Here is a 27247-nt window from a genome sequence, read left to right as displayed (position 1 = left end):
TGCTAGTGAAATCATGGTTATTGGAGGAGAATCTACAACCACTAATTTACTAAATCAGCATAATTCCTAACAAAATGCTATAAACATTTGTCCTTGTACCCACAGATAAGAGTAGTTTTCAACCCTCATCAGGGAAACTTCTCTTTGCAACAGATGGATACCATTACAGAAAAACACAACCAATTAAAATGCAGAGATGGGGAGCTCATACATCTAAACCCTCTCATACCTAAGACCACTGCAGAGAGGAGGCAGAAAGTCTTTAAAGGGACAGAGGATCAGGGAGTTTTCCATGAGATGTGTCTCCTAGTAACATCAAAAGCTATAGCCATAACATTACCCAAACATGAGCTGAACAAGAACAAACATGCCACACTGGACAGAGAAGTGCCTGAAGCTTCAACCCTATACAAAGAACCACAGGTAATTGAGGAAAGTTAAGAGTGGGAGCAATGGTCCTCAACTAGCCATCCAGTGCCAAATGGTCAGCCCTGAAAACATACATACAAGCACAAACACACAAACATGAACAACCAAGACAATATGTCTCCTCCAGAAGCCAGCAACCCTAACTCTATTAGGCCCTGAGAAAAGCAATTTAGCTGAAGCACAAGACAAGGATTTCAAAATAGCAAGTGTGAATATGTCTAAGGACTTTAAAGAGGATATCAATAAATGCCTTAACAAAGACCAAGAAAAAGACAAACAGCTGAAGAAAACAATGAAAGCAATTCAAGACATAGGAGTATAATTTAACAAAGAAACAGAATCACTAGCCCAGAGAATCAAGCTTGGGCAAAAAGTTAACACCAAAAAGTTACATATGGCATTGTTTTCTACACATAATATTACTGAATCAGAAAATAACACAAGTTGCCAGAGATCAAAAACGGAGACAGGGCGACAGGAAAGTGTGACTATAGAGGTCAGGCAATCACCCTCCCAGTGTTGAAATATTCTGTATCATATCTGTGTTAGGAGCAAAGCCCCAGCCATGATACTGACTATGGTCTTTGTGATGGTTAATATTGGCTGTCAATTTGACCAAATCTGAAATCAATTAATAGGCAAGTTGCTGGGCACTTCTATGAGGGATTTTCTTGACCAGATTATTTGAAGTGGGAGGAATTACCTTTAATATTGGTGGTACCTTCTGGTGGTACCCAGATAAGAGGAGATGGCAGACCTTCACTCTGATGGCAAGTTTATCTGTCCTGTGACTGCCACTGCTACATGCCTTCACTGATATTAGAGCCAAAATTCTTCAAGATTCTAGCATAGACTGAGGACCAACAGCTCTCCAGAACCTCCCAGGCCTTGATCACCACGTTGGAACTGTTGAGACATCTTACTTTGTTGGCTGAGCAACTACCAAATTCTTGGTCTCTCCAGTGTGAGACAGAGGTTGCTGGGACAACTCAGAACAAATCAAGTAAGCCAGTTCAATAAGCTATCTTTTACTACAAACTCATCCTATTGTCTCTGGGATGATGGTTGTCAACCTGCAGGTCAGGACCCACTTGGGGTTAAATGACCCTTTCACAGGGGTCACATATCGGATATTCTGCGTAACCGATATTTACATTACTACTCATAGTAGTAAAATTACAGTTATGAGGTAACAACAAAAATAATTTTATGGTTGGGGGTCACCACAACATGAGGAACTATATTAAAGGGTCCCAACATTAGGAAGGGCGCGAACCACTGCTCTAGAGAACCCTACAGTCTTTAGGTTATTATCACTGAGAAGAACAGGAGAGAAGGTAGAGATACACACTGTCTTTCTGTATGGCATCTGGTAACTTCACTACACTTTACAATGGTCAGTTTTTATTACAAAATTCCATTTCTGTAACTCCACCTCTTCTGTGGTCAGGCTCCACTGTTCTTCTCCCTGGAAATGGTAGTCTGTACTGGCAGCCGCACGTCTTTGCTCCTTTCCCTTCAGCCCACGCATCCAGGATTTCACCCCCACCACCAAGCACGCTTTTGCCAAGTCTACCAGAAGCCTTTATCTTGCTATAAGCTAACGGTCAGATTTCTCTTCCCTTGGTTTTTAACCTCAGCAATATCTGCCTCCACTTCTTCAAACTTTCTGCTCTGCTTCCAAGGACAGGTTCCCGGCATTCCTCCTGCCCTGCAATTTGATGGCTCATACCACCGCCATCCCCGGACTCCAAAGGGAGAATCCTACTAGGAAGAGACTGCAGGCATCTGTCACCTGTATTCTCAGCCTCTCTCATAATTCTCTAATTCTCAACACTGCCCACGTGTCAGTATGTCAACATACATTCCATCCCTACTGCTCCTTCTGAGTTCTTTTCTAGGATGAAAACAGTTATTGACAATTTTACAGAGTTAAAACAACCATGAGTTCCACTACCATTCTGCACTAAACCAAAGCTAGAAAAGCACCTGCTCCCCGTTCCCCCTTCTCAGCCAATGGCATCTGCTTTCCCAGTAGCTCCACCCATCCATCACCTCTGGATCTACTCTTCCTCTCATCACATGTCCAATCAAGAAGCAAGTCCTGTTTCTGTTAACATCAAAATGAAGTCTTATACCTACTTACAAAATACTTCTTTCCCGAGGTGTGCGTAGACAGCGTGAAACAAAGCCCCATGTGTATAATCATTAAGTGATGGATTATCCTATTGTTCCTCTGAACTTTTCTCATGTGTCTGCCTGGATAAAATATTCAGACAAGGCCCATGACTTTTCTAATAATCCCTCTGGCAATTTGAATGAGAACAGCTCCCATAGGCTCACATATTTGAACACTTGGTTCCCAGTTGGTAAAAACTATTTGGAAGGGATTAGGAGGTATAGCTTTGTTGGAGGAGGTCTGTCACCCGAGGTGGGCTTTGAGGTTTCCAAAAGCCCATGTCATTCCCAGTTGCCTCTCTCTCTGCTCTGATTGCGCACCAGATGTGAGCTCTCAGCTCTATGCCTGCCTGCCTGCTGCCATGCCCACCATGATGACCATGGACTCACCCATGGCAAGCCCCAATTAAATGCTTTCATTGATAAGTTGCCTTGGTCGTGGTGTTTTGTCACAGCAATAGAAAAGTAACTTAAAACAGAAGTTGGTACCGGGGACTGGGATATTACTGCAACAGGTCTGACCATACTGTTTATTGGAAAAGTATATACCACTTGTCCAGGAAAGTGGATGAACAATGACAATGTGACCAGGGACTGGGCAGTGGTGGCGCACGCCTTTAATTCCAGCACTCAGGAAGCAGAGGCACGCAGATCTCTGAGTTCAAGTCGAGCCTGGTCTATAGAGTGAGTTCCAGGACAGCCAAGACTGTAACACAGAGAAACCCTTTCTTGAAAAAAACAAACAAAACCACAAGAACAAACAGACAGACAATGTAATCAGGAATTAATGAGCCATCCTAGTAGCAGTTTAGAAGAGAATAGTGCTGACAGCTATGTGGACTGTGAAAGTCCAGCTCAAGAGGTTTCAGAGGGAATTAGGAATTAGGATAGAGCCAATTCTTGTGATATTTTGGCAAATAATGTGGTTGGCTTTTGCTCTTGTCCTAAGAATCTGCCTAAGGCTACACTGAAAGTTCTGTACTAATTTCCTTGGCAGAGGTGATTTCAAGACAGCCTAATACTGATGGTCATATGGCTATTAGAGAACACTCTTATGCAGGTCTACAATGAAAAAGAGCAAATGGGGCAAAAAGAAACACAAAATGCGCAGTTTGAGGAGAAAAAGATACCAAGGAGCTTAAAGTTGGAGCCATGGCTGTGCTGAAAGAGATGAACTGAGATGATGGGAATAAAGGACATGGTGCCCTCAGGGCTGGACGCCATCCGGCCAATCCTGCAATTTGCGAACAGAAAGGCCTGAAGAATTCTGTTCCTAAAGTCAAAGCTTCTACAGATGTAACTCAAGGAGGGAGCTAGGTCCCACTCCAAGCAGGCAGCAGAACTTGGTCGCATTGGCCATGTGGTTCTGGCTTTAGAGTCGTGATGGCTACAGGCATAGGGCGGTTGTGGAATCTCCCTCTGCAGTTAAGGGGAGCTGCTGAGGCCCGGTGTGTGGCGGGGAGCCCCTGTATGAAGGCCCAGAGAGGCCACTGAGTGAAGCTATGGAAATGAAGCCTGGATTGTGCTGGAGACTCCAACACATTGGAGATGCCAGTATCATGGGATGTCTGCCAGGGAGAGCTACATGCAGGGGGTGAACCCAGCCTAGCAGACAGAAATGTGCTGCAGTCAGGAAAGCTGGGAGGGCAGAGTCATTAGGACTCTGACATCAAACTTGGAGCTCTTCCTATACATTTGGAATTTGCCTTCCCAATTCTCAGTCTTGCTTTGGTCAGAATTTTCTCACTATGCCTCATTTCTTCTCTTTTGGGATGGTACTCTATATTCTTTGCCACTGTATGTTGGAAGTAAATAATTTGCTCTTTGATTTTACAGGAGGCTGTGTTGAGTCTCAGAATAGACTTTGAAATTTTAAACTGCGTTGAGACTGTGAAAGACTATGGGTGTAAGGATTCAGGCATTATGCTGGCCTGCCTGTTACCTGGCAGAATGCACTCAGGCAGTACCCTGGTCAGCCTAGGGTTCCATGAGTATTAGTCTGCATGCAGGTACAAAGACCCCTTTAAAAGACAGACCACCACCCATTTATGGTCTCTTTTCCAGATCTCTTTCTGGCTCTCCTCTCTCTCTCTCTCTCTCTCTCTCTCTCTCTCTCTCTGTCTCTCTCTCTCTCTCTCTCTCTCTCTCTCTCTCTCTCTCTCTCTCTCTCTCTCTCTCTCTCTCTCTCTCTCTCTCTCTCTCTCTCTCTCTCTCTCTCTCTCTCTCTCTCTCTCTCTCTCTCTCTCTCTCTCTCTCTCTCTCTCTCTCTCTCTCTCTCTCTCTCTCTCTCTCTCTCTCTCTCTCCTCTTCTCTTTCTGCTCTTTTCCAGCTCTCTTCCCACTCTCTCTTTCCTGCTGTTCCCCTGGGACAGACAGGACTTTTTCTGTCTCCCTCTTCTCTTCCGTCCTCTCTCTGCCTCTGTGTCTCTTCACCTCTTTTCTCTTTCCTTCCCCCTCCCTCCCATTTCTAGTAAAACTTCTCACTTAAGCTCTGTCTGCCAGGCATGTTTGTCCCCTGCCTCGATCCCCCTTGCCTGGTCCCCCTCAAGCTTTATCCTAACAATGGGAACTTCAGAAATTTCACTTAGTGTGTTTTCTACATTATGGTATAGCCACAAGCCTATGGGGGCCAGGGAGCAGAGTGCTGTAGTTTGATTGAGAATGTCCCCCCCAGAAGATTGGTATATTTGAATACTTGGTCCCCCTTGTGTATGGAGAGATTTGGATGTGTGGCCGTGTTGGAGGAGGTACGTCACTGGGAGTAGGCTCTGATGTTTCAAAAGTCTACAACATTCCCAGTTACCATGCTTTCTCCCCTCCCCTCCCCTTCCCTCCCCAGTTATGCTTGTGGGTCAGACACAAAAGCTCAGCTGCTTCCCCAGTTGCCTTAGTCATGGTGTTTTGTCTTGGCAATGGTAAAATAACTAAGACAAATCCCACGTTACCACTCCAAGTTTAAAAAAAAAAACAGTTTGGATTTGGTGGCAGGTGTGACCAGTCCTGACTGGAGGGGACTGCCTAACACAAGTTTGGATTTGGTGTCAGGTGTGAGCAGTCCTGACTGGAGGGGACAGCCTAACACAGGTCTTGCCAGCAGCTGCTCCCCTGATCGGCTAGCCACGGCTGCACATTCAGTGGGAGAGGCACACAAAGCCTGCCGCTGTTCCCCTGGGCCGGCACTGCTCCCAATTCCTCAGCCTCCTGTGGAGGGGCTCACCCAATGCTGTAAAGGCAGAGGAAGCGGGAGCTGAGGGGACAGCCTGTCCTCCTGGTGCTTTCCTGAGACAATCCATCTCTCTAGGCTGTCAGGAAAGTTCTGATGACAACGCCTGACAAGTCACTTCTGTAAACTCTGCTGGAGCCCCACTTGAGTCCACACACTTGCCAAAGCAAAGGCATGTAGTTTCCCCAGACTGGACAGCCCCCTCCCCATCTATTATCACCAGCCATTCGGGAATCCGCTCCTGTTAGCAACACACTGCTGTTCCGGCTGCAGCTCTCCTAACCACAGCTGGTCAGAGACATGGGCTCCCCTGCTCACACAAGTGACCTCTCCCTCTGTCTCCCTCTGCTACAGCAGGTCAGTGGCTTCTGCCCACACAGAACCCAGTCTCATCACTCGAAGGAGCACTGTCTTAGGAGTCCAGGCTTGTCAGGAGGTGAAGGGCAGGGTCTCTCCAAAGAGTCCAACCTCCAACAGCCAGTCTCCACAGAGTGGTGGGGTGGAAAATGAATCTCCCTGATTCTTGGCTTCCTGCTCTGGGTTTGCATGCCACCCACCCAGTACCTCAGCGTTTGCGTGTCTGGCTTCTGGACTCTAAAGTGTTCAAGCACTCTTGAGCTAGGTACTCTGTGTCCCTCAACCTTCTGTATGTCTAGTAGCATACATGTGCCCTCACCTGGTCCTCATGCCTTAGCTCCTCCATAAAAGTGCCCCACGCCATCCAGTGCAGCTGGAATAGATGCTGGATGAAGCCTCTGTGGCCTCTCTGTGCCAATCCCTTCCTGGACATATACACAGACAGGGATCTGTGTCATTGTGGCCATTGGACTAAGCTCCTGTGGGCTCTGAGGGCTCTAGAAACCTGGCCAAACAGCAGGAATGTGGCCAGCACGAAGCTGTTTTTAGGGTCTGTCTTTGTGGAAATTTCTCTATGCTTGGCAAAAAAAAAAAAAGAACAACAAAGTCCCTGTGCGGACCTCTGTAGCGGTATTCAGTCTCTGCATCAGTCTGCCCAGGACATTTCACTAAGAAACACCTTTGTTCAAAGGACAGAGGGCAGAGCCAGCTTTCCCTTTAACTCCTCATTTTCCTGCTCAAGCTTAATAGATCAGACCAACAAGCATTTGCTAGGCACTTGCTGAAATGCCTAATGCTAAGATCACCTGGGTCCCCATGAACCCACGGTGAGGGGGGGGGAGGGGGCTCAGATACAGCTGCTGGAGTCCATGGAAGGAGGAACAGGGCTCCAGGGCCATGTGATGCCCCACTCTCAAGGGTAAATGACAGCACCTCATGCCCCACTCTCCAAATCCTACTCTATCCAAAACCAAACACCTCTAGCTCTCCAAAACCAAGGGTCCACTGGGCACACCTTCCCAGATGCCTGGCTCCAGTGCACGTTCATCTCATTCTCTACATCCCAAAGCTGAGGAGGCGCTCCTTCTTGTCCCTGTTCCCTAGCAGATGGCTCACAAGGTTCTGGGACAGGGTCAGGGAGGTACAGGGCCACCTTCCTATAAGATCGAGATCTGCTACAGTCGGTTGTAGAATCATCAGGAAGAACCTTGGGTGTATGGGAAACAGTAATTAAATGGGCCACCAGCACCCAAGAGGCCTTATATTGGACATCCACCATGGCCCCTGTGGCAGTTTGAAATGAGAATGGCCCCACAGTTTCATAGATTTGGTCACCCGGGAGTGGCACTACTTGAGAAGGATTAGGAGGTGTGGTCTTGTTGGAGGAAGTGTGTCACTGGGAATAGGCTTTGAGGTTTCAAAAGCCCATGCCAAGCCCAGCGTCTGTCTCTCTGCCTATAGGCCAGGATGTAGTTCTCAGCTACTGCTCCAGTGCCTGCCTGCCGCTGTGCTGACGATGGACTAAACCTCCAAAACTGTAAGCCAGCCCCCAATTAAACGCTTTCCCTTGTAATAACTGCCTTGGTCATGGTGTCCCTTCACATCAATAGGACACTGACTAAGACAGCCACCAAACCCAAACTACCTCAAACTGCTGAGATTGGCTAGAATCCTAGTGAGAATGAGGGATAAAAATGTAAAAGTTTGTTTGTCTTATACTCCCACACCACTGTCAGTGAAAGAAGTCAGGGCAGGGATTCTAGAGATGAGCCTAAAAGCAGGGGCTGAAACAGAGGCTGTAGGGAGTGCTGCTCACTGGCGGGTTCAGGCTGCTAGCTATACAACCCAAGACCACCTGCCCAGGGGTGGCATGACCCACAGTAGGCTGGACCTTCCAAGTCAATCACTAATTATGAAAATAGCCTACAGGTCAATCTCATGGAGACACTTTCTCAATTGTGGTTCCCTCTTCTCAGATCACTCCAGTTCATGGGAAGCTGACAGATCAACCAGGATAATGGACAAAGCATACATAAAACAAACAAAACACGAGTTCTGGAGGAATCCCAGCATGATATGGGTGGGGAGGTGTCTGGGCTTCCTAATCCTACTCCACCCATCTTTACCTGACCCTTGACTCAATCTAGAAAATTGTAACAGGAATGTGCCAGTGGCTGACAGAAGGCTACAGGCCTAGGGCCTGGGTAAATTAATCAACTTCTCTATAACCCGCTTTTGGACAACAAGTCAACAGGGCTGTGGCATGATATGCTACAACAGGCTTAATGTGTGGCAGCAGAAGCGTCAACTACTGTCATCACCAAGAGCAACAGCAGCATCTTCTCTGCATTAGCTCTTCCGATCTATCTAACAGCCCAAGTCTCATCTTCATAAAACAAGACTGCAGCAGGACCCGGGTCCAGAGCATGAGCTGAAATGGACCACAGGATCTTGATGAACACCTGGATAAAGGGGCTTCTACTACACCCTAGAGTAGGAGAAAGGACTAAGGACTGGGAAGGATCTCTCAGTCACAAGTGTCCTTAAGAGCCGGCGTTGGTGGCACAAGCCTTTAATCCCAGAGGTAGGCTAATGTCTGTGAGTCCGAGGCCAGCCTGATCTAAAGAGCGAGTTCCAGGACAACCTCCAAAGCAATACAGAGAAACCCTGACTCAAAAGACCAAAAAAAAAAAAACCTGTCATAAGAGAGACCCCCACCCATCCCCACCCACTGCCCAAGAGCACCATTCTGGCAGCTCCAGACCACAACACCAGAGCTACGGCCAAGACATAACTCACATTGTAGAGGATGTCAGTCCAGCCCTCCATGGTGATACACTGGAACACTGTCAAGATGGCAAATAGGATGTTGTCAAAGTTGGTGATGCCAAAGTTGGGTCCTGGCCAGTACTCCCGGCATTCCGTGTCGCCCTCACACAGGCGAGCTGGGGCCTCCTTGCCACAGGGAAAGTCACCCACAGGCTCTGTATCTGTGAAGATGAGAGTAAAGCAAACCTGACATCTCTGCCCCCTAAGTCTCCGCCATCCCCCCACCCTTTATCATACCTGCACCTGATCACAATCTTGCTAACCTCACACGGCTCCCCCTCAGCCAATCATCTGCCCTCTCTGGACCAACTTGCTACCTCTCCCTCTACTTCTCCCTCTCCCTTCTGAAACCTTCCCATTATCATAAATGTGCTCAAGATCCCTTCATCTTGACACCAACACGAGCAGACACCTACGTCAACTCTAACTGTAACCTGATTTCTCTTCTTTCTCCCAGCTAGAGGAAGACGGAGAGGAGCTGATAAATCATTACTAAGTTTATTTCTCGTTCTCCAAATTGCTTGATTATGGCTTCAAAAATCCCATCACTTGAGTGTTTGTGGCCAGTTGTCTTCTCTGTGCATAACAACAGTTCTGTTTCCTCCTTTCTTTTCTTGACATAATTGCCTTCATTTTCTTGTCTCATGGCACGGCTGTAATTACCAATGCAACACAGACTAGAAGCAACTGCCCATGACTTGTTTTGCTTCCTACTTTAAAGGAAAAACTATGAACTTACAATGGAGTTTAACATTTGCAGTGATTTTAGAGAATCTAACAAAATAACTTATTTCCAGTTTAACAAAAGTTTTTTTTTCTAACAATGAATAACTTAAGTTTTACTTGGAGCTTTTTCTGCATCTAAAAGATAATCATGTAGTTCTCTCCTTTTATTTGATTATGCCTTAACCCTCAAAACACCCTCTGGCTTCACCTACAGCAGATACCCAGAACATGAATGTGACCCACTCCAGCCACATTCTCCAAATACCCAGAGCTGGCTGTCATCATCTCTCCTGGACAAGATTCCTCCTACTCAACTTGCTTCTGCGCTGCTGCCCCAATGCACACTGGGACCAGAAGATATCACAACTTGTTCAACGCCCCCTAGCCTTCCCTTTTCTGGTACACAGCTCAGGTTCTTAGCCACAGCCCAGAAGTCACGTGACTTCCTCGTCTCAGTGTCCCTCCACTTCGCCCTTTGGTGCTTCCTGTCCCTGTAACTGGAGCGCTCTGACTGGGTGGCCAAACAGCTGCCCTTACTCCGTTCAGATCTCTGTTCATCCTCAGCTTTAGCAGGAAGGCTGCCCCTTGGGAGCTGATGCAAGGCAGGCCCCAAGCTATTCTATATCAAATACTTTTGTTTCCTTCATAGATGTTTTTAGAGTGATGTTTTATTCATGTATCTACTTACTCATTACTATTTATCGGGCTACTAGAACATAAGTTCTTCCTCACTGTCTGGAAGCTCAAAAGCCCCTCTGGCACTAGACCAGGGACCTGTCTCATGGGAAAACTCACCTGTGCTGTTGGGGAAGCAGGCCTTATGGAATTTGCCCATGTAGAACTCAAGACCGATGATGGCGAACATGAGGATGGCAAAGAAGAGCAGCAGCCCAATTTGCAGCAGCGGAACCATGGCCTTCATGATGGACTTGAGCACCACCTGCAAACCTGGAGTCAGAGGCAGCACAGGGAGGGTCAGAGAGCCGCAGAGGCCGAGTGACAGGGGAGGAAGGACATACAGTGAGTGCTTCTGTGCGTAAGACAGGGAGTCCTCTATGGCAAAGCATGCGGGCTTAAGGAGGGCGAGATGAACAGTGTCCGAAAGTGGGGCAAGAAGAAAGACGAGGAATTCTAAGAGCATGAGTCCAGGATGGGGAATGGGCAAAGGTGAGAAAGATAAGGGAGAGTTCAAGATCTGAAAGAGCAGAAAACCCTGCAGGGGAAGAGAGAGAGAGAGGGAGGGAGGGAGGGAGGGAGGAAGGGAGGGAGGGAGGGAGGGAGGGGGAGGGAGAGGGAGAAGAGAGAGAGAGAGAATGAAATACAAAGAAGAAAAAGAAGCATCCTAAGAGGAAAGACCAGGGATCTTGGAAATGAGTGGCAGGGAGGGAATCCTGGAAAAGTAAACACACAGAGATTCCTGGTAGACACATCTCCTCAGGAAAAGAAGGTAATTCTCCAAAACCAGACAGTGCTCTGTCACTGGCCACAGACACATATGAACTGGGCAGAGAGACTGCTGAGGTAGATGAGAACCTTTCACCCTTTCCTCTTGGTCTCAGCTCTCAGATATGGAACGGAACCCTTATCTATTCTGAGAAGAACAGGAAGTTACCCAAGGGTTTTCTTGTAGTCGTCTCAGGACAACACAACATTGAGTCCCTACCCACCCAAGCCCTTAGTAAGCCTGAAGCAAAATCCCTGCCAGACGGAGGGAATAGCCACAAGGAACAGCCTGGTCCCACATGCTTACTGAGTCCCCTGGGCATCCTCTTGCCCATATTTGCCTCCTTGAGTGGCACAACCCAGAAGCATACCTGATGGCCATCTCAGTAACAAGCCCCTTTGTAGCCTTAGACACCACCTTGTTCTACCACCTTGCTTGGTCTCTAATCTGTTCTTTAATCCCAGAAAATTTAGCTAAGAGGAAAAACAACAGGGCCGCTGTGGTAGTCTGAATGTAGCTGGCCCCCATAAGCTCACAGGGGGTGGCATGGTTAGAAGATGTGGCTTTGTTGCAGCAGGTGTGGCCCTGTTGGAGGAAGTATGTCACTGTGGGGGTGGGCTTGATGTTTCCTATGCTCAAGATCCCAGCCAGTGTCACAGTTCATTTCCTGATGCTTTCTGATCAAGGTGCAGCCAGCACCGTGTCTGCATGCATGCCGCCATCTCCCTGCCGTGATGATTACGGACTGAACTCTGGACTGGAAGCCGCCACCTCAATGAAATGTTTTCCTTTATAAGACTTGTCGTGGCCATGGTGTCTCTTCACAGCAACAGAAACCCTAACTAAGAAAGTCACCCTCTGAGATTTTGTGAAGAATGGACTGAAAAGGGCTTTCTTTATAGTGGTCTGAATCAGAAATGTTCCCCATGGGCTCAGGTATTTGAATACCTGGTCCCCAGTTTGAGGCACTGTTTGGTAAGGTTATGGACTTAGGACAAAAGCCTTCCTGGTGGGATTCTATCAGAGGAGGGGGGCTGAGACTTTATAGCCTGGCTTCATTTCCGTTTCCCTCCCTCTGCTTCCTATGCGTCACTGACATGTGATTTTTTGACTTCCTGCTCTGCCACTTGCTGTTATGTATCCCCCATCATGAAGGACTCTCCCGCTTGAACCATAAACACCAAAATGTGGTGTTTTCTCACAGAAGCAAAAGGTAATAATACATGCCTGCTCCTCTTTCCTTCTGTCGAAAATAGAAATCTCAGAGGTAAGTGGTAGAATATGTGTTTTGTATGCACAAGGCTCTAGGTTCAATCCCCAACACCCCCCACCAATAGTGTTCAAAGGGCCCAATACTTAGAAACCACAGCTTGGATGAAGGTAGAAGAGTCATAGTGGGCCTGACTGTCTTAGCAAGACTTACTTGGAATTCCAGACACCAGCTTCAGGGGTCTTAGCACACGCACAGCCCTCAGAGTCCGGAGATCAAAGTCAGTTCCAGCTGTGGCGAGAATCCTGGCAAGAAAAAGGACAAGGGATCTAAGAGTTTCCACACTGAGTCTGTGAAGAAACAAGGCTCACTCCATCACTTGTGTACCCTTTGTCCCAAAAGCAGTAACACATTCTTTCCCGGGTCCCCTGCCACCCCACTACAAGCCAGGGCAGGTGGGACTTTCTCTGCATGCTGTCCCTCTAGCTCACAGACATCATCTGAGTGGGCACACAACCACTGGCCTGGCAGTGAGTCTTACTCCAGTTGAGTCCATGCCTAAACCGCATTTCCAAAGCTACCCTAACTGCACTTTCTGCTGCTTCATAACAGATAACAGTGTGCAGCAGCAGAGGCAGACTGGATCCCGAAGGATGACTGAGCCACATCTCCCATCATACTATTCTAGGAGAATAAAGCACAGAGGTAGATTGAGGACTCAGGAAAGCATCATCACGGAGTGATGTCAGCAAGAAGGCTGGAGCCATAAGCCTAATAAATTCTTCCATAAGTTTCTCTAGTCATGGTATTTTATCACAGCAGCAAGAAGTAAATAATGCATGTCAGTTCCTTTCTTCCTGCTGCCTGGCTCCCATGAGTCAACAGTGGAAAGTTCGGGAAAAACTGTCACTCTTACTAGAGTTACAGGCCATGAACTAGTGAGATTTTTCTGACCTTGAAGACAGATGTTTTTAATTAACTAAGCATAAAAACCCATAACACACTATCAAGAGGAGAGTAAGGCTCCCCGGTCCAGACCATCTTGTTCAGCACTGTGACTGCACAGAAGGCTCCCACAGCCCTCACAGACCGTGTGTGAACAGAGTTCATGTGGCATTACTGCCAGAGTAGTAGTCCACCCTGCACAAATTCCACTTCTCCCAGTGACCTAAGCTGAGATAGTCCTGTATCAGCTTGAAATCGGGCCCACTACTGGAGTACACCTGACCCTGGGATAGTTGCCATTGTGATCTTCCTTTACCTTCATTCCATTATGTACACAGGAATGGCTGCAACATCAAGATCCAAGAGCCGCTCAGGGTACTGACTCAGAAGACGGAGACTTGGCACCTAAACTCAGTAGCCCCTATCTCACAGACACAGACCGATTTGCACAGAGAGAAAGCATGTGGTCAGTAGCCCAGGACACCCACATATATTGCACCTGGCAAACAGTCAGGCAGTAGCCTTGCTCCTCCCTCTAAAGAGAGCCATGCACAGCTGCATGACCCTGCACATACCCAGACCTAGCTCTGCAACCAGATGGATGGCAACGCTACCACGTTCACCTGTTAAAGTCAGCCTGCCAGAAACAATCTCACATACCCACCCACACTCAACTCATCAACCAACCAGAAAAATTGTCCTATCCTCAATAAATCAACCAAAGACACTGGCTGGCCAAACTTTCAGGCACCAACACCCAGCCCAACAACCAAGAATCAAACAGACTACTTGTTGCTGATGAAGTTAATGAATGAAATAAGAATACATAGTTGATGATGGCTACACAAACTAGACTAAGTAGAAGTTTAATTTTCTGACCTTAAAGACAGGCATTTTTAGCTAACTCAATCAGATGAAAAGAATTAATAAAGTGACCAAGGCTTATGAGACCTACAGGACATGATTAAACAAACAAAAACTTGCATATGAGAGTTCCAGGGAGTAAGACAGAGAAAGGCACAAAAAGCACATTTTTTTTAACGAGACAGGGTTTCTCTGTATTGTTTTGGAGGCTGTCGGTCCAGCCCGTACTCGAACTCACAGAGATCCACCTGCCTCTGCCTCCCGAGTGCTGGGATTAAAGGCGTGTGACACCAACGCCGGGTAAAAAGCACATTTAACAGAATAATAATTGAAAAATTTTCCAACTTGGGAGAGAATGGACATCTGGGTTCATGAAGCCAATGGCCTAAGGAGACTCAATCCAAGACACATTAAAACTTAACATTAGGTCAAAGGTTAAAGGCCAAGAGAGAATTCTAAAATCGAAAAAGTCCCATATAAAGGACTCCCATTATCATAGATTTCTCAGGACAAACCTTGAGGGCAGAGAGATAATAGGATAACATTCAGGGTGCCAAAAGGAAAATGGAATCCACAAACACCATACCTAGCAAAGCCTGCCCTCAGAAGTGGAGAACTAAGGTCTGTCTCAAATCAGCAAACACTTAGGGAATTCATCACCCCACACCAGCCCTATGATACAACATTAAGGAAATCCTTTATCTAAAAGTGAAAACAGTCACCATGAAACACAGGAAAATGTTTTTACTTACTGGTAGAGAAGATATTCAAATCAGAAAGGGAAGACACTTTATCACTATAGAAACACCAAACTATAAGGATTAGTTTTAAAAAAAGGGGGGGAGAATAAAACATATACATTAACAGTCAAAAAGTAATTAATATGACCAAAGTCACTTGTTACGTATATATAGTAATCTTTACTTAAAATCCCTCAACAGACCAGCTAAATGCATTTAAATAGAAGGCCCAACTATATGCCGACTACAAAGGAACTCACTTCATAAGAAGAGACACACATTGCCTTCCAGTAACTTCGAAAACAGGAAAAAGACAGACAAAGAGGGTAATTGTACAATGTTGAAGGAACAAATTAGCAACAGAATACAACAACTGTAAATATGTATGAACCCAACACTGAACCAAACAAGCACATGAATATTAGATATTAGATCTACAGGAGAGACAGGTTCCACTGCAATAATAACTGAAAATCTTAAAAATCCCACTTTTATCAATGGGCAAATCACCTATACAGAAAATCTACAAAGAAACAGCAATTAGATGAAGTCTACACCAAATGGACAGATCATTTCCTACCACCATGTCAGAATACACAGTCTTCTCGGTACAAAACACTCTCTAGGAGAACCATACCTTAAGCCATCAAAACCACATCATGTATCTTTCCTAACTGCTGTGGGAGAAAATGAGAACCAACAGCTATGGAAATCATACAAGCACACAGAAATTAAACAAGAAATTACAGAGAGAAAGACTGAAGTATTGTCGGACAAACGAAAAGAAAGAAACAACGATTTTGTTTCAAGCTGGGACGCTATGATATCTGTGTTTGTGAAAGGATAAGTTTTCTTCCCAATAGAGCACCTTTCTAACATTGTAATTTTGTTGTTAAAAAACAGGAAAGAAAGAAACAGAATAGAAAAGTGTAGTTCTTTTGGTTTTTCGAGATAGGGTTTCTCTGTATTGTTTTGGAGTCTGTCCTGGAACTTGCTCTGTAGACCAGGCTGGCCTTGAACTCACAGCGATCCACCTGACTCTGACTCCCAAGTGCTGGGATTAAAGGCGTGTGCCACCAACACCCGGCTATACATACAAGTTTTTAAAAACTGATACTTCAACACTGAAGGATGTCAACACAAAATTCACAATTACAAAGTAATAATTGAAAAGTCTTACCACAATATGACATAGAATACTACCAAGAAAATGAAAAAGAGATTTTCAGCTTGGCCTAAAGATACAGGCCTATAATCTCAGCTACTTGGGTATTTGAGGCATAAAGACCAGACATTCCAAGCCATCCTGAGCTACAGAATAAGTTCAAGGCCAGCATGCAAAACTTACTGAGACCCTGTCACAAAATTAAAAGAAAAAGAGGGCTGGGATTAACCTTTGTGGTAGGGTATTGCCTAGCTTGTTTGTGCAAGACCTAGGTTCAATCACCAACACCACAAAAGAAAGAAGGAGAGGAGGAGGGAGGGAAAGGAAAAGTATTTCCAGTGCATGTAGCAGAAAATAATTGACATCCAGGAAAAGTAAGTTCCTAAAAATTCGCATGAAAATTGCAAAGTGCTTATCAGAAAAATCAAATGTCACAAGAAGGAAGGGAAAAAAGTGCCATTCAGAGCTATTGGCAGCCAGGGAAATTCACACCCCAAGATGAGCAGGCTATGTTAAGCCTGGTGCAGTTTCTTCCAACAGCTCTGCTGAAGGAAGAAAAAAATTGCAGAATCATGTCATAGTGTGCCTGGCTAATCCCAGTAAATGTTAAAATGAGCAGCCTGTGACTCAGGAAGCCACTGCTAACTATATAGACAATATATGCAGGCATGTTCGTGTAGCTCTTTGTAAAAGTCAAAATCAGAAATAACCTACTGCTTTTCACAAAGAAAGGGGAAAAAATAATCATGGGATATGCATATAATGGGCACATTATACTACAGTTAAAAATGGCTGAGTATGCAAAATTAAATAGGCCTACATACATTAATATATAAAATGTTTAAAACAGGACTAGGACTGTAGCTCAACTGGTAGAGTGCTTGCAGAGTATGCTTGAAGCCCTGGCTTTGGTAAGCACCCAAATACCATAAGCAGCCCTGTGTAGTAACTCACAGCCAACTGCCATTCATAGGCTGAGACCCCAGGGTCTAATCTAAGCAAGAGCCTCTGGCCTAGCCCACTCAAGTGTTATGCTGAAGCCCACAAGTGGTGTCAGAGGAATCTTCAGCTTCATCTGTTGTTTGGAGATGGTTTCCTTAGTGGATTTAGCATTCTAAACCCCAGAAAGACTTGAAAGCAAACATGCTTCTAGTCTTGGTTGTCAACTTGACTACATCTGGGATTAACTAAAACTGAAGCAGCTAGGCACATCTGTCAGGGACTTTTTCTTAACTGCATCATTTAAAGTGGGAAGACCCACTTGGAATCCAGATCTTCTGAGGCAAGAAGATCCATCTTCAGTCTAGGCTCCGCCTTCTACTGGCAGCCCGCACAAGAACGTAGAAGAAGCTTGCTCTCACTCTTGCTGCAAGTCTGCGCCGTCACTGGCAGGAGAGCCTGCTTCTTCATGATTCTAACATCTGCTGAAGACCAGCCTCGTGAACTAAACCCCTACTAAATTCTTGGACCGTCTGTTAGTAGACAGCATTGTTGGACTAGCTGCAAGCCAGTGTTAAAAAAAAAAAAAAAAAAAACCTTTCTATCATTCTATTAGTCTGGGCCTCTACAGCAGTGGTTCTCAACCCCCACAGGAGTCACATACCAGATATTTACATTATGATTCATATCAGTAGCAAAATTACAGTTATGAAGTAGCAATGAAATAATTTCATGGTTGGGGGGTCACCACAGCAGGAGGAACTATATTAAAGGGGCATACCATTAGGAAATTAGAGAGCCCTGAATAATACAAAATGCTTATGAAAAATCAAACTCTTGTGGTAATATTTTTTAATTATGACTCAGAGAATTTATCGGAACATTGTGAGTCTAATTTAAAAGATACAAGGGCCAGAGAGATGGCTCAGCCAGTAAAGGCACTGCCAAGCCTGACAGTTTGAAATCTGAGTTGGATGTTCAGGACTCACTTGGTGACATCAAAGACCTGGTTCTAGAGAGAGATCTTCCTGTCAGGGCTGGCACTTGTACCCCTTGTAATAAGCAATGTACAGTAATTATTTTTGTTTTTATTTGGCATCTTATTTATACAAAGAAAAATTGCTATCCTTCTTGTGGACAGAATTCTTCTTCAGTCTCAAGCATGGCATGGTTGTTGTTACCTTAAAATCAGAGCTGCTGGAATTGGCCACAGAAGAGTCTTATAAAGGAGAACCTAAGAACATTCCTTTGTGGAAAGGGAGAGACTCATGAACCTCACAAGACACAGGAGTGCCCTCGTCTCTCTAAGCATCGATAGTGAAGGAAACCTCCGGGTGTAGCTGCCCTTAAGTGACCCTCCTGTAAGTAAACCCAGTCACACTCACTGCTTCACCAAGCTGGACTTAGGCAAACTCTTTTCTTTGGTCTATTGCTGCCCTCTCTATTTAAAATGAAGAGAAATAGACTATCCTTTAAAGTCACAGATAAATCCTCTGCCAAAACAACAACAAAAAACCCAAAAAAACACAACTTCAAGTAACTGTCTAAACATTTATATTAACAATGATAAAGAAGAAAGTTCAAAGCCAGGAGCGGTGGCACATACCTTTAACCTCAGCACGTAGAAGGCAGAGGCAAGCAAGCTGTTGAGTTCAAGGCCAGCCTAACTCTAGCACACAGTCTACAGTCAGCAAGCATTTCCTGAGAGCTTTCTACATTGTAAGTCCCCAGCTGTACAAAGCCCTGAGCCAGCCTGGTGGGAGCTCAGAGCCCTTCACCTCCTGTCTTCACTCACCAGTCACCCTAGCGTGAGGGTAACGTGAATCCTGGGAAGAAATACGAGCTCCACGAAAGGGCCCAGAAACTTCTAAACCTAATGGCAAAGGACCATAAGCAATTTATAAAAGTGAGCACAAGCCAGTGATGTGTAAATCACTGTAAATAATGGAATCCAAAACAACTAAACAGTAATGGCATAGATTCACGGAGCGTGAACTAACACGAGCTTTGAAAACAGAGTGCTGAGTGGCAGTAACTAGACATGAAAATAAAGAAACTGGTTCAGCCCATTTGGAAACAACCTGGCAAAGTGCTGGTGCTGCGACAGTCACTCACTTCTTAGACACTCTAGAAACCTGTCCCATCAAAACAAAGCAGGGTTAAGAGGTACTGCCAAAGCCAGTCATGCAGGCTTCCAATCAATGACCCGGGCTGAGAACTCTCGGTGTTCAGCAGAGAGCACTTAGTCTGAGAACAGAGCGTGTGTGGAATGTGGGGACGCACACACCGTGCACAGCCTTGGAGCTGATACATGTACAGGATAGATGGGCCTCCCACCATCCCAAAAGGAAGCCACTCCCACCATCCCAAAAGGAAGCCACTCCCACCATCCCAAAAGGAAGCCACTGCACACAAAGGTCACCCCTGGTGATTCTTCCACAGATGTCAGCAGTGGCACCAAGCTGGGCGGAGCACTGCAAGACACACTGGTGGGCACAGAGCATCTTTAGGAAGTGATGTAAACGTTCTAAAATTAGACCAAGGTGTACAACTTCATGAGCATCTCACACAAAGCACCAGGATTGAATGCTACAAAAGATGGGAGTAGTGGTATGTTTGCCTCAATAAGCCTCAATTTAAAAAAAAAAGGTCAAGTGCAAACTTTCCCTCATTTATAAAATGTAAGGAACTCAAAACCTCAGAGCATACACCCACACACCTTGCTACTGTGGGCAGCCATTCCACACCACGACTCCGTCATACACACAGGTACGGTAAGACACCGAAGCATGCCAAGGACATGGACACACAGAAACACCACACAGATGACCCAGACAGGTGGATACAACCCAGGCAAGGGACACACTCATAGACACAGGGACACCCATCACTGACGTGTGGACACATGAAGAGACGCAGGTACTCTCACATAGATACAAATTCCCCTGGTGAACCATAGCACCTACAGTGGGAAGCCCTCCCAGGAACAGAGGCATGGAGGGGGGACAGGACCTTATAGCTACAATCCTGAGTCAACCCTGAAATTAACCCCATATTACTCAAACCCGGAAGTCCCAGATGGATATTCATGGCCACATACCCACAAGCCATGAGTTGGCAAAGATGACTAACTCACTCAAAACCTGTCAGTAGCAGCAGCATCTGGGACCTCACAGCTGACTGCTTCTAAGGTCTCATCCTTGGAGCCTAGCCACAGCAACAGAATACCAGAGGTGACTGAAAACTGATGTCCTTGGGCACCACACACCTGTGGCTACCTTGGCCTGGCCCTGCCTGAAAATTCTCTCTGCTTCTTTCTACCCATAAACCAGGGCTGGCTCCTCAGGGCACCTGTACCAAGCATGCGGGTGACCACAAAGTTCATGGCAGCCAGCAGTCCCAAACCTGTGCATGCATACTTTTGGAGCCATTTGGGGACAGCCATCGAAACCACGAGGATAGCACTGAGTCTGCACATAGACTCTGATGGCTCACTAAGCTCCCATGCTGTCTCTTGGAGCATGGGCAATTGTCTTCCACTTTGCCAGCATGAGGTGAGGGTCCTGTGAGCAGAGCTGGCAGCTCTGCCTTGAAGCTCCCATTACACAAAGCTGGGGAACAACATACGATGACTGTGTGTCTCCAGCCACCAGGACAAGAGAGCGGGACCATGCCATCCCAACACCACTACAGGACAAGAAAGCAGGACCATGCCATCCCAACACCACTACAGGACAAGAGAGCAGGACCATGCCATCCCAACACCACTACAGGCAGCTCTCTAATTACAAACATCTACGTTTGGGCAATAAATTAGCACAAAAAAAAATCTAGAGGAAAAGGAAACCCATCTCTCATGGACTGCCAATCTAGTGATGGAAATTTGAGACGAGTCTCTGTCCCTGCTAAGGGCTGGGATGGGAGACATCTCTTCATCCATTAGACCAGGCAACTAATGATACCTCTCTGCTCTTGTCTAACTCACACTTTGGGCTCGGCAAGTCATGCCTGGAGGATTTAAAAATTATAGGCTCCTGCGACCAAAAGCTATAGGTCTAAGGGACAGCAATCTGAGTCATAGACACTTGGCCTATCAGCTTGCCCAGCCTATCTGCATACCTAGCCCTTTATCCCTGACACAGAGATCACAGAGAAGTGTCATGTCTGTGGTGAGACTCCCATGAAACACTATGTCGATATGCCCTGTTGCATTTGGAACCTAGTGGCAGGATCAGACACCAGTGTCCTTGTGAGCTGCTACCACAGTAAGACCGTCAAGGAGGCATCTGGATCCCACAGCTCAGGGTGCTGTGCTTGGAAAGGTCTGCATTGCACACCCTGGCTCTGGCCTATCCAGAGCAAAGGAAGGGCCTCTAGGCCAGGGCAGGCCCAGGGATGCAGCCTGCTACACAGCAGACAGGGCAGCAGAGGCATCATCTCCCAGGAACTGCTTTGTCACTGACTTTCCAGGTGCTGGTGTCACCCAAGAAGCTGCTGATGGTTTCCATGGAGACAGACTTGCTGAGTCTCATCCAAAGATGCTTTGGCTTTATCCCAGCCTCCAAGCCCCATCCCCACTCCAAGAGGATGAGAAGAGCAGACCAGGGAGCAGGGCTCCCTGCCTCTCCTGCAGTACAAGCCCCTGAGCCACTCTAGACCCAGGAGGTCTCAGGTATGATGCAGAAGGCCTTGGTCTGTCATGTAGAGACCCTGAAAACACACCCAACAGCAGCAACGGTGGGCTGCCCACTGCATGCCAGGGTCTTTCACAACACCCTCAGTTTGCAGAAGACACGGACACAGAACACAAGACAGCACTGTACAAGAAAGGGCAGTTGGGAAGGGAACCAACCTGCAGGAAGAAAGTCTCTGAACTGAGATGACAAAAATCCCAATGCCTCATTCACCCTACAGTGACATGTACAGAGGAACATCATAGACTCTTCAGGAAAGGTTCTAACCTTGTACCATCACCCTCTCAGTCACCCTAAGGAGGCACTACAAACAGAGTGAGACAACATAGTACCAGTGACTTCCGGGCCTCAGATTCCCTCTTCAGGGCAGGGAAGGCAACCTTCCAGGCTTCCCTGCCTCTCGTGACCATCCTCAGACCTTTGTCACTCACCTTTACCAGAAGACAGGGACCTAGGAGGACAGTGAATCCTTGGGTGGGCTAGACAGCCCTAAGTATGTTCAGAAGAGGCCTACAACTGATTGAGTGCGGTGGAGCTCGGGCCAGCAAAGCTGAGTGAGTGACCAAGACACTCACGCCGTCCCTAAGACCAGGAAGGCTTCAGGTGCCACCATCTGACTTTCTTCTTAATGGTTTTGTTGCTGTTGTTTAGAGACAGATTCTCACATAGCCCAACTGACTTTGAATTCCAAGCATAGCTGAGGGTGACCCTGAACTTCTAATCCTCCTGCCTCCACCACCAGCCACCCCCACACATCCCTGGGTGCTGGAATTACAAGCCTACACCACCACACTCAGTGTGTGCAGTGCTAGGGATTCAAGCCATGGCTCCAGGCATGACAGGGAAGTGTACTCCAGCCCTTCTAGGTGAGTTTTGCTCTTCCTGCAACTCTAGGAACTAAGCTGAAATCTTCATTCTGGTGCTAAACCTTCTGTATTTATGACCTGGGGCCCAAGACCTCTAAGTTCAGTTAACAAAATAGACACTACCTCCTTCCTCAACAAGAAACCCTCAGGACTCAACCTCTACACCTTTAGTATTAGGTTCAAAAGGACCCAGCTAGAACAGAGGCCCAGAATATAAAATGGAAACATTCATGTTTTAATGTAAAACTCCCTCAGAGAAACACCACAGAGGGCCTGAGAGGGTAGGCAAAATCACTTACTGCCAAGCTGGGCAAACTGGGTTCAGGGCCTGGAACTCACAGGGTAGGAAGAGGATGTCCTCTGACCTCCCAAAAGTGTGCAGAGGCATGAATGCATACTCACCCCACACACACACCACTCAAGTGAAAAGCTAAGAGGGTGAGCTCAACACCAGACTTTTATGGACAGAGGACAGAACCAATGAACTATATGACAGAATGATAGACATTACCCCCTGTGAACAGAGAGAACATAGACATAAGGAAAAACACAAGCAATGGAGGCTTGTACCTCTAAAATTATAATATTAATACTGTCAGTTTCAGAAGGAAAAGAGAAAGGCTGGGCTTGAGAGAGCCAAAGGTAAATTTTAAGTTTTAATCACTGTGCCTAAGAGATCCATAAGACCAAAAAAAAATGCCTCTAACCTGTAAGCCCCTTGTCCAAGGACAGAGACTTCCTGAAATGCTGGAGGCTATTTTTGTGGGAGAAAACAAGCCACATGTTTTTATTCCCCTAAACAAGTTTGTCTGATCCAAATGCAATGGATGTTCTTGGTCACATGTGGGTGGGAGGTTCATAGGCAGAAAATGCATCAGGATATATGCTTGCCCCTGATTGGACCTGATGGAAAGTAAGTGGCCCTATGGTGTTGCCTTTTTAAGTCTGCAAATGTGATTTGCTGTCATTTTCTGGGAGCTCTGGAACAGTCCTGGCTAGAGCCCATCATTCTGGCCAGTATTTAATGCTTGCTTCAAATTTGGCTCAAAAATTGTGGAACTGATCTTTCTCTTGGTGATTCTCAGGTTTAACAGGCTGAAACGGTACTCAAAAATACAATGCCAGAAAAATATGAAGACACATATACCATCAGATTGAAGATGCTGAATAAACTCTAGATAGGACCAAACTCATAGGTATTCCAAACAAAATACAGCACAGTTACCCTCCAGAAAACTTTTTTTAAAAGTCTGAAATGTAGAAAAACACATCTTGATAATGGAAAGCAATTCACAAATTAATTTCACATCACAGACCACACAGGACAGAAGGACATGGCACATTTTAGAGGCTGAAAGAAAAGAACTATCAACTGCAAAAATATTCTTCAGGAATGAAGGGAAATCAGGACACCCTCAAATGAGTGAAGAGTAAATACAATTTCCTCCTCCCTCTGAGTTCTGTGAAATACATTTGATGGTTGAGTCAAAAGTCAACTTACTTGGACTTACTAAGTTACTTCTAAATATAAACAGAAGAAATACCTAAGGCAATTGTAAGCAGAGAATAGTAATGGCAGGGTTTCTTCTCCTGTAAATTAATAAAATACCCTCAGGAAACTGGGGCAAGTTTTACATCCACAATGCACCACTTACACAGCTGCACTCACAGCTGTCTGTAACTCCTGGGGGTCCAATGACTCCTTCTGGCCGTCTTGGGCACATGTAGCATATACATGTACAGACATACACAAGCACACACAAAAATAAATCTAAAAGTAATTAGTTAAAATCATTTTATAAATAATGACATAGGTAGGTTAAACATAAAAGGATTGAAAAAGAAATATTATGTAACTACTACCAAAGAAGAGCAGCAGTAACTACATTTATCTCAGGGAGAGAACAAAAGCGGACTTGAGAACAAAAACATCGCCAATACTTACTAGGACATTACAGTGATTCTAAACATAAAGGTCTAGAACAAACGGCTGAGGTGCCTACTTAGCATATCAAAGGGGACCTGGCTGCCAAGTTCTCCCAGCATCCCTCAGTCCCTACCTGTCACAAGGTATGGCTGGCATGCCCCGCCCTCTACCCCCTAACTCTCTAACCGCCTTCCCCTAGAGGCTCTTCCTAGAGCCCAGCCATTCTGGTTGCCCGCCTCATTTTTACCTTTTGCCCTCTGGACCTGGTTCCCCTTTCTCCCTCTCCCTTGCCCTCCTTCCTCTCCTCACATGGCTCAGGGTCACATCCACTTTGGACTCTCCCAGATGTCTCTGCCTCTGGCTATGTTTCCCTTTAATCTACAATCAACTGTCTCTTTCACCACAACTAGGAGCAGTCATGGCCTTCCTTCTTGTTCTTTTTTTCATTTCTTGCCATTTAAGGACTGTAATAAAATACCTGAGACCAACATTTGCAAACTTGTAAGTGATAGAGGTTTATTTTTCTAATGGTTCCAGGAGTTAGGAAGTCCAAGATAGAGTAACAGCAAACTGCTGCCTCACCACAGAGCCAAAATGATGGAAAGGTCCTTTAGAAGGCACTAATCCCACCCATGAAAGTGAAGACCTCACACCATAATGTGGGGACTTCAAAAGGTCCCACCTATTAATACTGCTGCATAAGAGATTAAGATTCAATGTGAATTTTGCATGGACACAAACATCAAAGTCCCCAGTGGTTCTCAACCTTCCTAACGCCATAACCTCTACTACAGCTCCTCATGTTGTGGTGACCCCAACCATAAAATTAGTTTCATTGCTACTTCATAACTGTAATTTGCTACTGTTATGAAATGTAATGTAAATATTTTTTGAGATAGAGGCTTGCCAAAGAGGTCGCAGCCCACAGGTTTAGAACCACTGATTCTAAACCAGAGCAGTATGTCCACCAATCAGCAGAGCTGCAAAACAGGGAGAGAGGAAAAAATACAAAAAAAAAACTAGTAAGCTGGAAGGGAGATATACAAACTCAAAGTGAGAACTGAAGACTTCAGCGCCACTCTCCAAATAATTAAAAAGACAAAGAAAGAAACAATAATTTCTAGAATAACGTAACTAACAGGAACCACTGAAAAACATTCCCCATGATGTATTTCACAGTCTTTTCAAGTATCCATGGGAGCATATAACAACATAAATCAAATTTGTCCCCAAAAGAAATCGTAACAAAATTTTAAAACTGAAATCATACTGAGTGTGCTCTCTGACCACAGTGGGATCAAAATGGAAATGACAAGATTCTGGAAAATCTCCAAGCACTTGGAAATGAGGCATACCTCTGAACAATGCCTAAGTCACAGCAGGAATCCAGAGCAAAATTCAGTAACACATAGACCTGAGTTAAACTGACAATACAATATATCAAAATAAATGGTGGACAGCTAAGGCAGTGCTAATAGGCAAATGTATAGCACTGAAAACACACACACACACATACACACACACACAGATGTCTCAGGTCACCAGTCTAAATTCTCCCTGCAGAGCCTGAGAAAAAAGGTAGAATAAACTTAAAGAAAACAGAATGAAGGAAACAACGTAAGAGCACAATAGGTTTTCAAAATTATGAGAAAAAAATCAGAGTTTAGTAATCTTTAAAAAGATTACTAAAATTGACCAACTTCTAGCGACAGTGGCAAAACAAAAAACAAAGGGTAATGCCAGTTACCCAGTTACCAGTGTACAGAATGAAAAGCACACAAAATTATAAGCCCTGCAGGGTAAGAGCCCCTGTGAAAGCGGCCACTCATGAGACCTCAGACTAAATGGACTTCTTCTGGAAAAACACAAGCTATTACAATCCACCCAGTATGAAACAGATAATCTGACTATCCCCATGACAATGAAAGAAATTGAATCTTAAATTTTTAAAACTCCCCCAAAAAATAAATCTCCAGTATTAGAGATGGATTCACTCCAGAAATCTCCTGAACATTTCAAGAACTGTCATTTTGATGTAGTGACTTCTAGAAAAGAGAACATTTCCAAATTTAATTTATAAAAGCTTGTATCTACTGGCAGAACCCGCAGTACAAAAACTTTTTAAATTTAATTTTTAAAACCTAGAGCATCAACAAGATGGCTCAGTGTGTTGCCAAGCCTGGTGAAAAGTGCAATCCCCAGGACCCTTCCAAACTGCCTGCTGATCTTCACACACACACACACACACACACACACACACACACACACACACACACACACTTTACATTTTTAAAAAGAAAAACATAAAACAAAGAAGGCCATAGTGTTTTGCCACCTGTTGAGTCCTAGCCCATGAACATACGGTTTGCTGATTGTTTTGTTTATTTTATTTTTTATGATCATGGACATTGAACTCTGGTCTCATACATGATAGGCAAATACTCTGTCACTGAGCTACAGCCTCATCTCAGTGCTAGCTGGAGTGTTTGATACTTGATGTCTATTGTCACTGGTCATTAGGAAACACAAGTCAAACTATAATGATTTCAATACGTCATAGGCAACCCACTGCCTGAGAGGACAGGTAAATAACAATAATGACAACCCCAAATGCCAGCAAAGAAAGAGATCTCTGCACACTGCCGGTGGGAATGTGAACGCAGCAATAGTGTATCTTCTTTGGGCTACCATTTAATAATTTCTTTGAAAAAT

At 45.4% G+C, this 27247-nt stretch overlaps 1 protein-coding gene across 1 annotated transcript in view; it reads right to left on the bottom strand.

Annotated features, from left to right (window-relative positions):
• The window catches only part of Cacna1b (calcium voltage-gated channel subunit alpha1 B), a 160771-nt gene that overhangs the window by 116995 nt on the left and 16529 nt on the right, over positions 1–27247 (bottom strand). Inside the window, 3 exon segments of the mRNA XM_005083737.4 lie at positions 8986–9176; positions 10537–10689; positions 12609–12700. Coding sequence (XP_005083794.1) covers positions 8986–9176; positions 10537–10689; positions 12609–12700 — 436 coding nt within the window.

The sequence above is a fragment of the Mesocricetus auratus genome, unplaced genomic scaffold (assembly GCF_017639785.1).
Source record: "Mesocricetus auratus isolate SY011 unplaced genomic scaffold, BCM_Maur_2.0 Super-Scaffold_100004, whole genome shotgun sequence".
Classification (NCBI taxonomy): Eukaryota; Metazoa; Chordata; class Mammalia; order Rodentia; family Cricetidae; genus Mesocricetus; species Mesocricetus auratus.
Note: the sequence above shows the minus strand (reverse complement) of the source record. Positions and strands in the feature narration are given on the sequence as shown.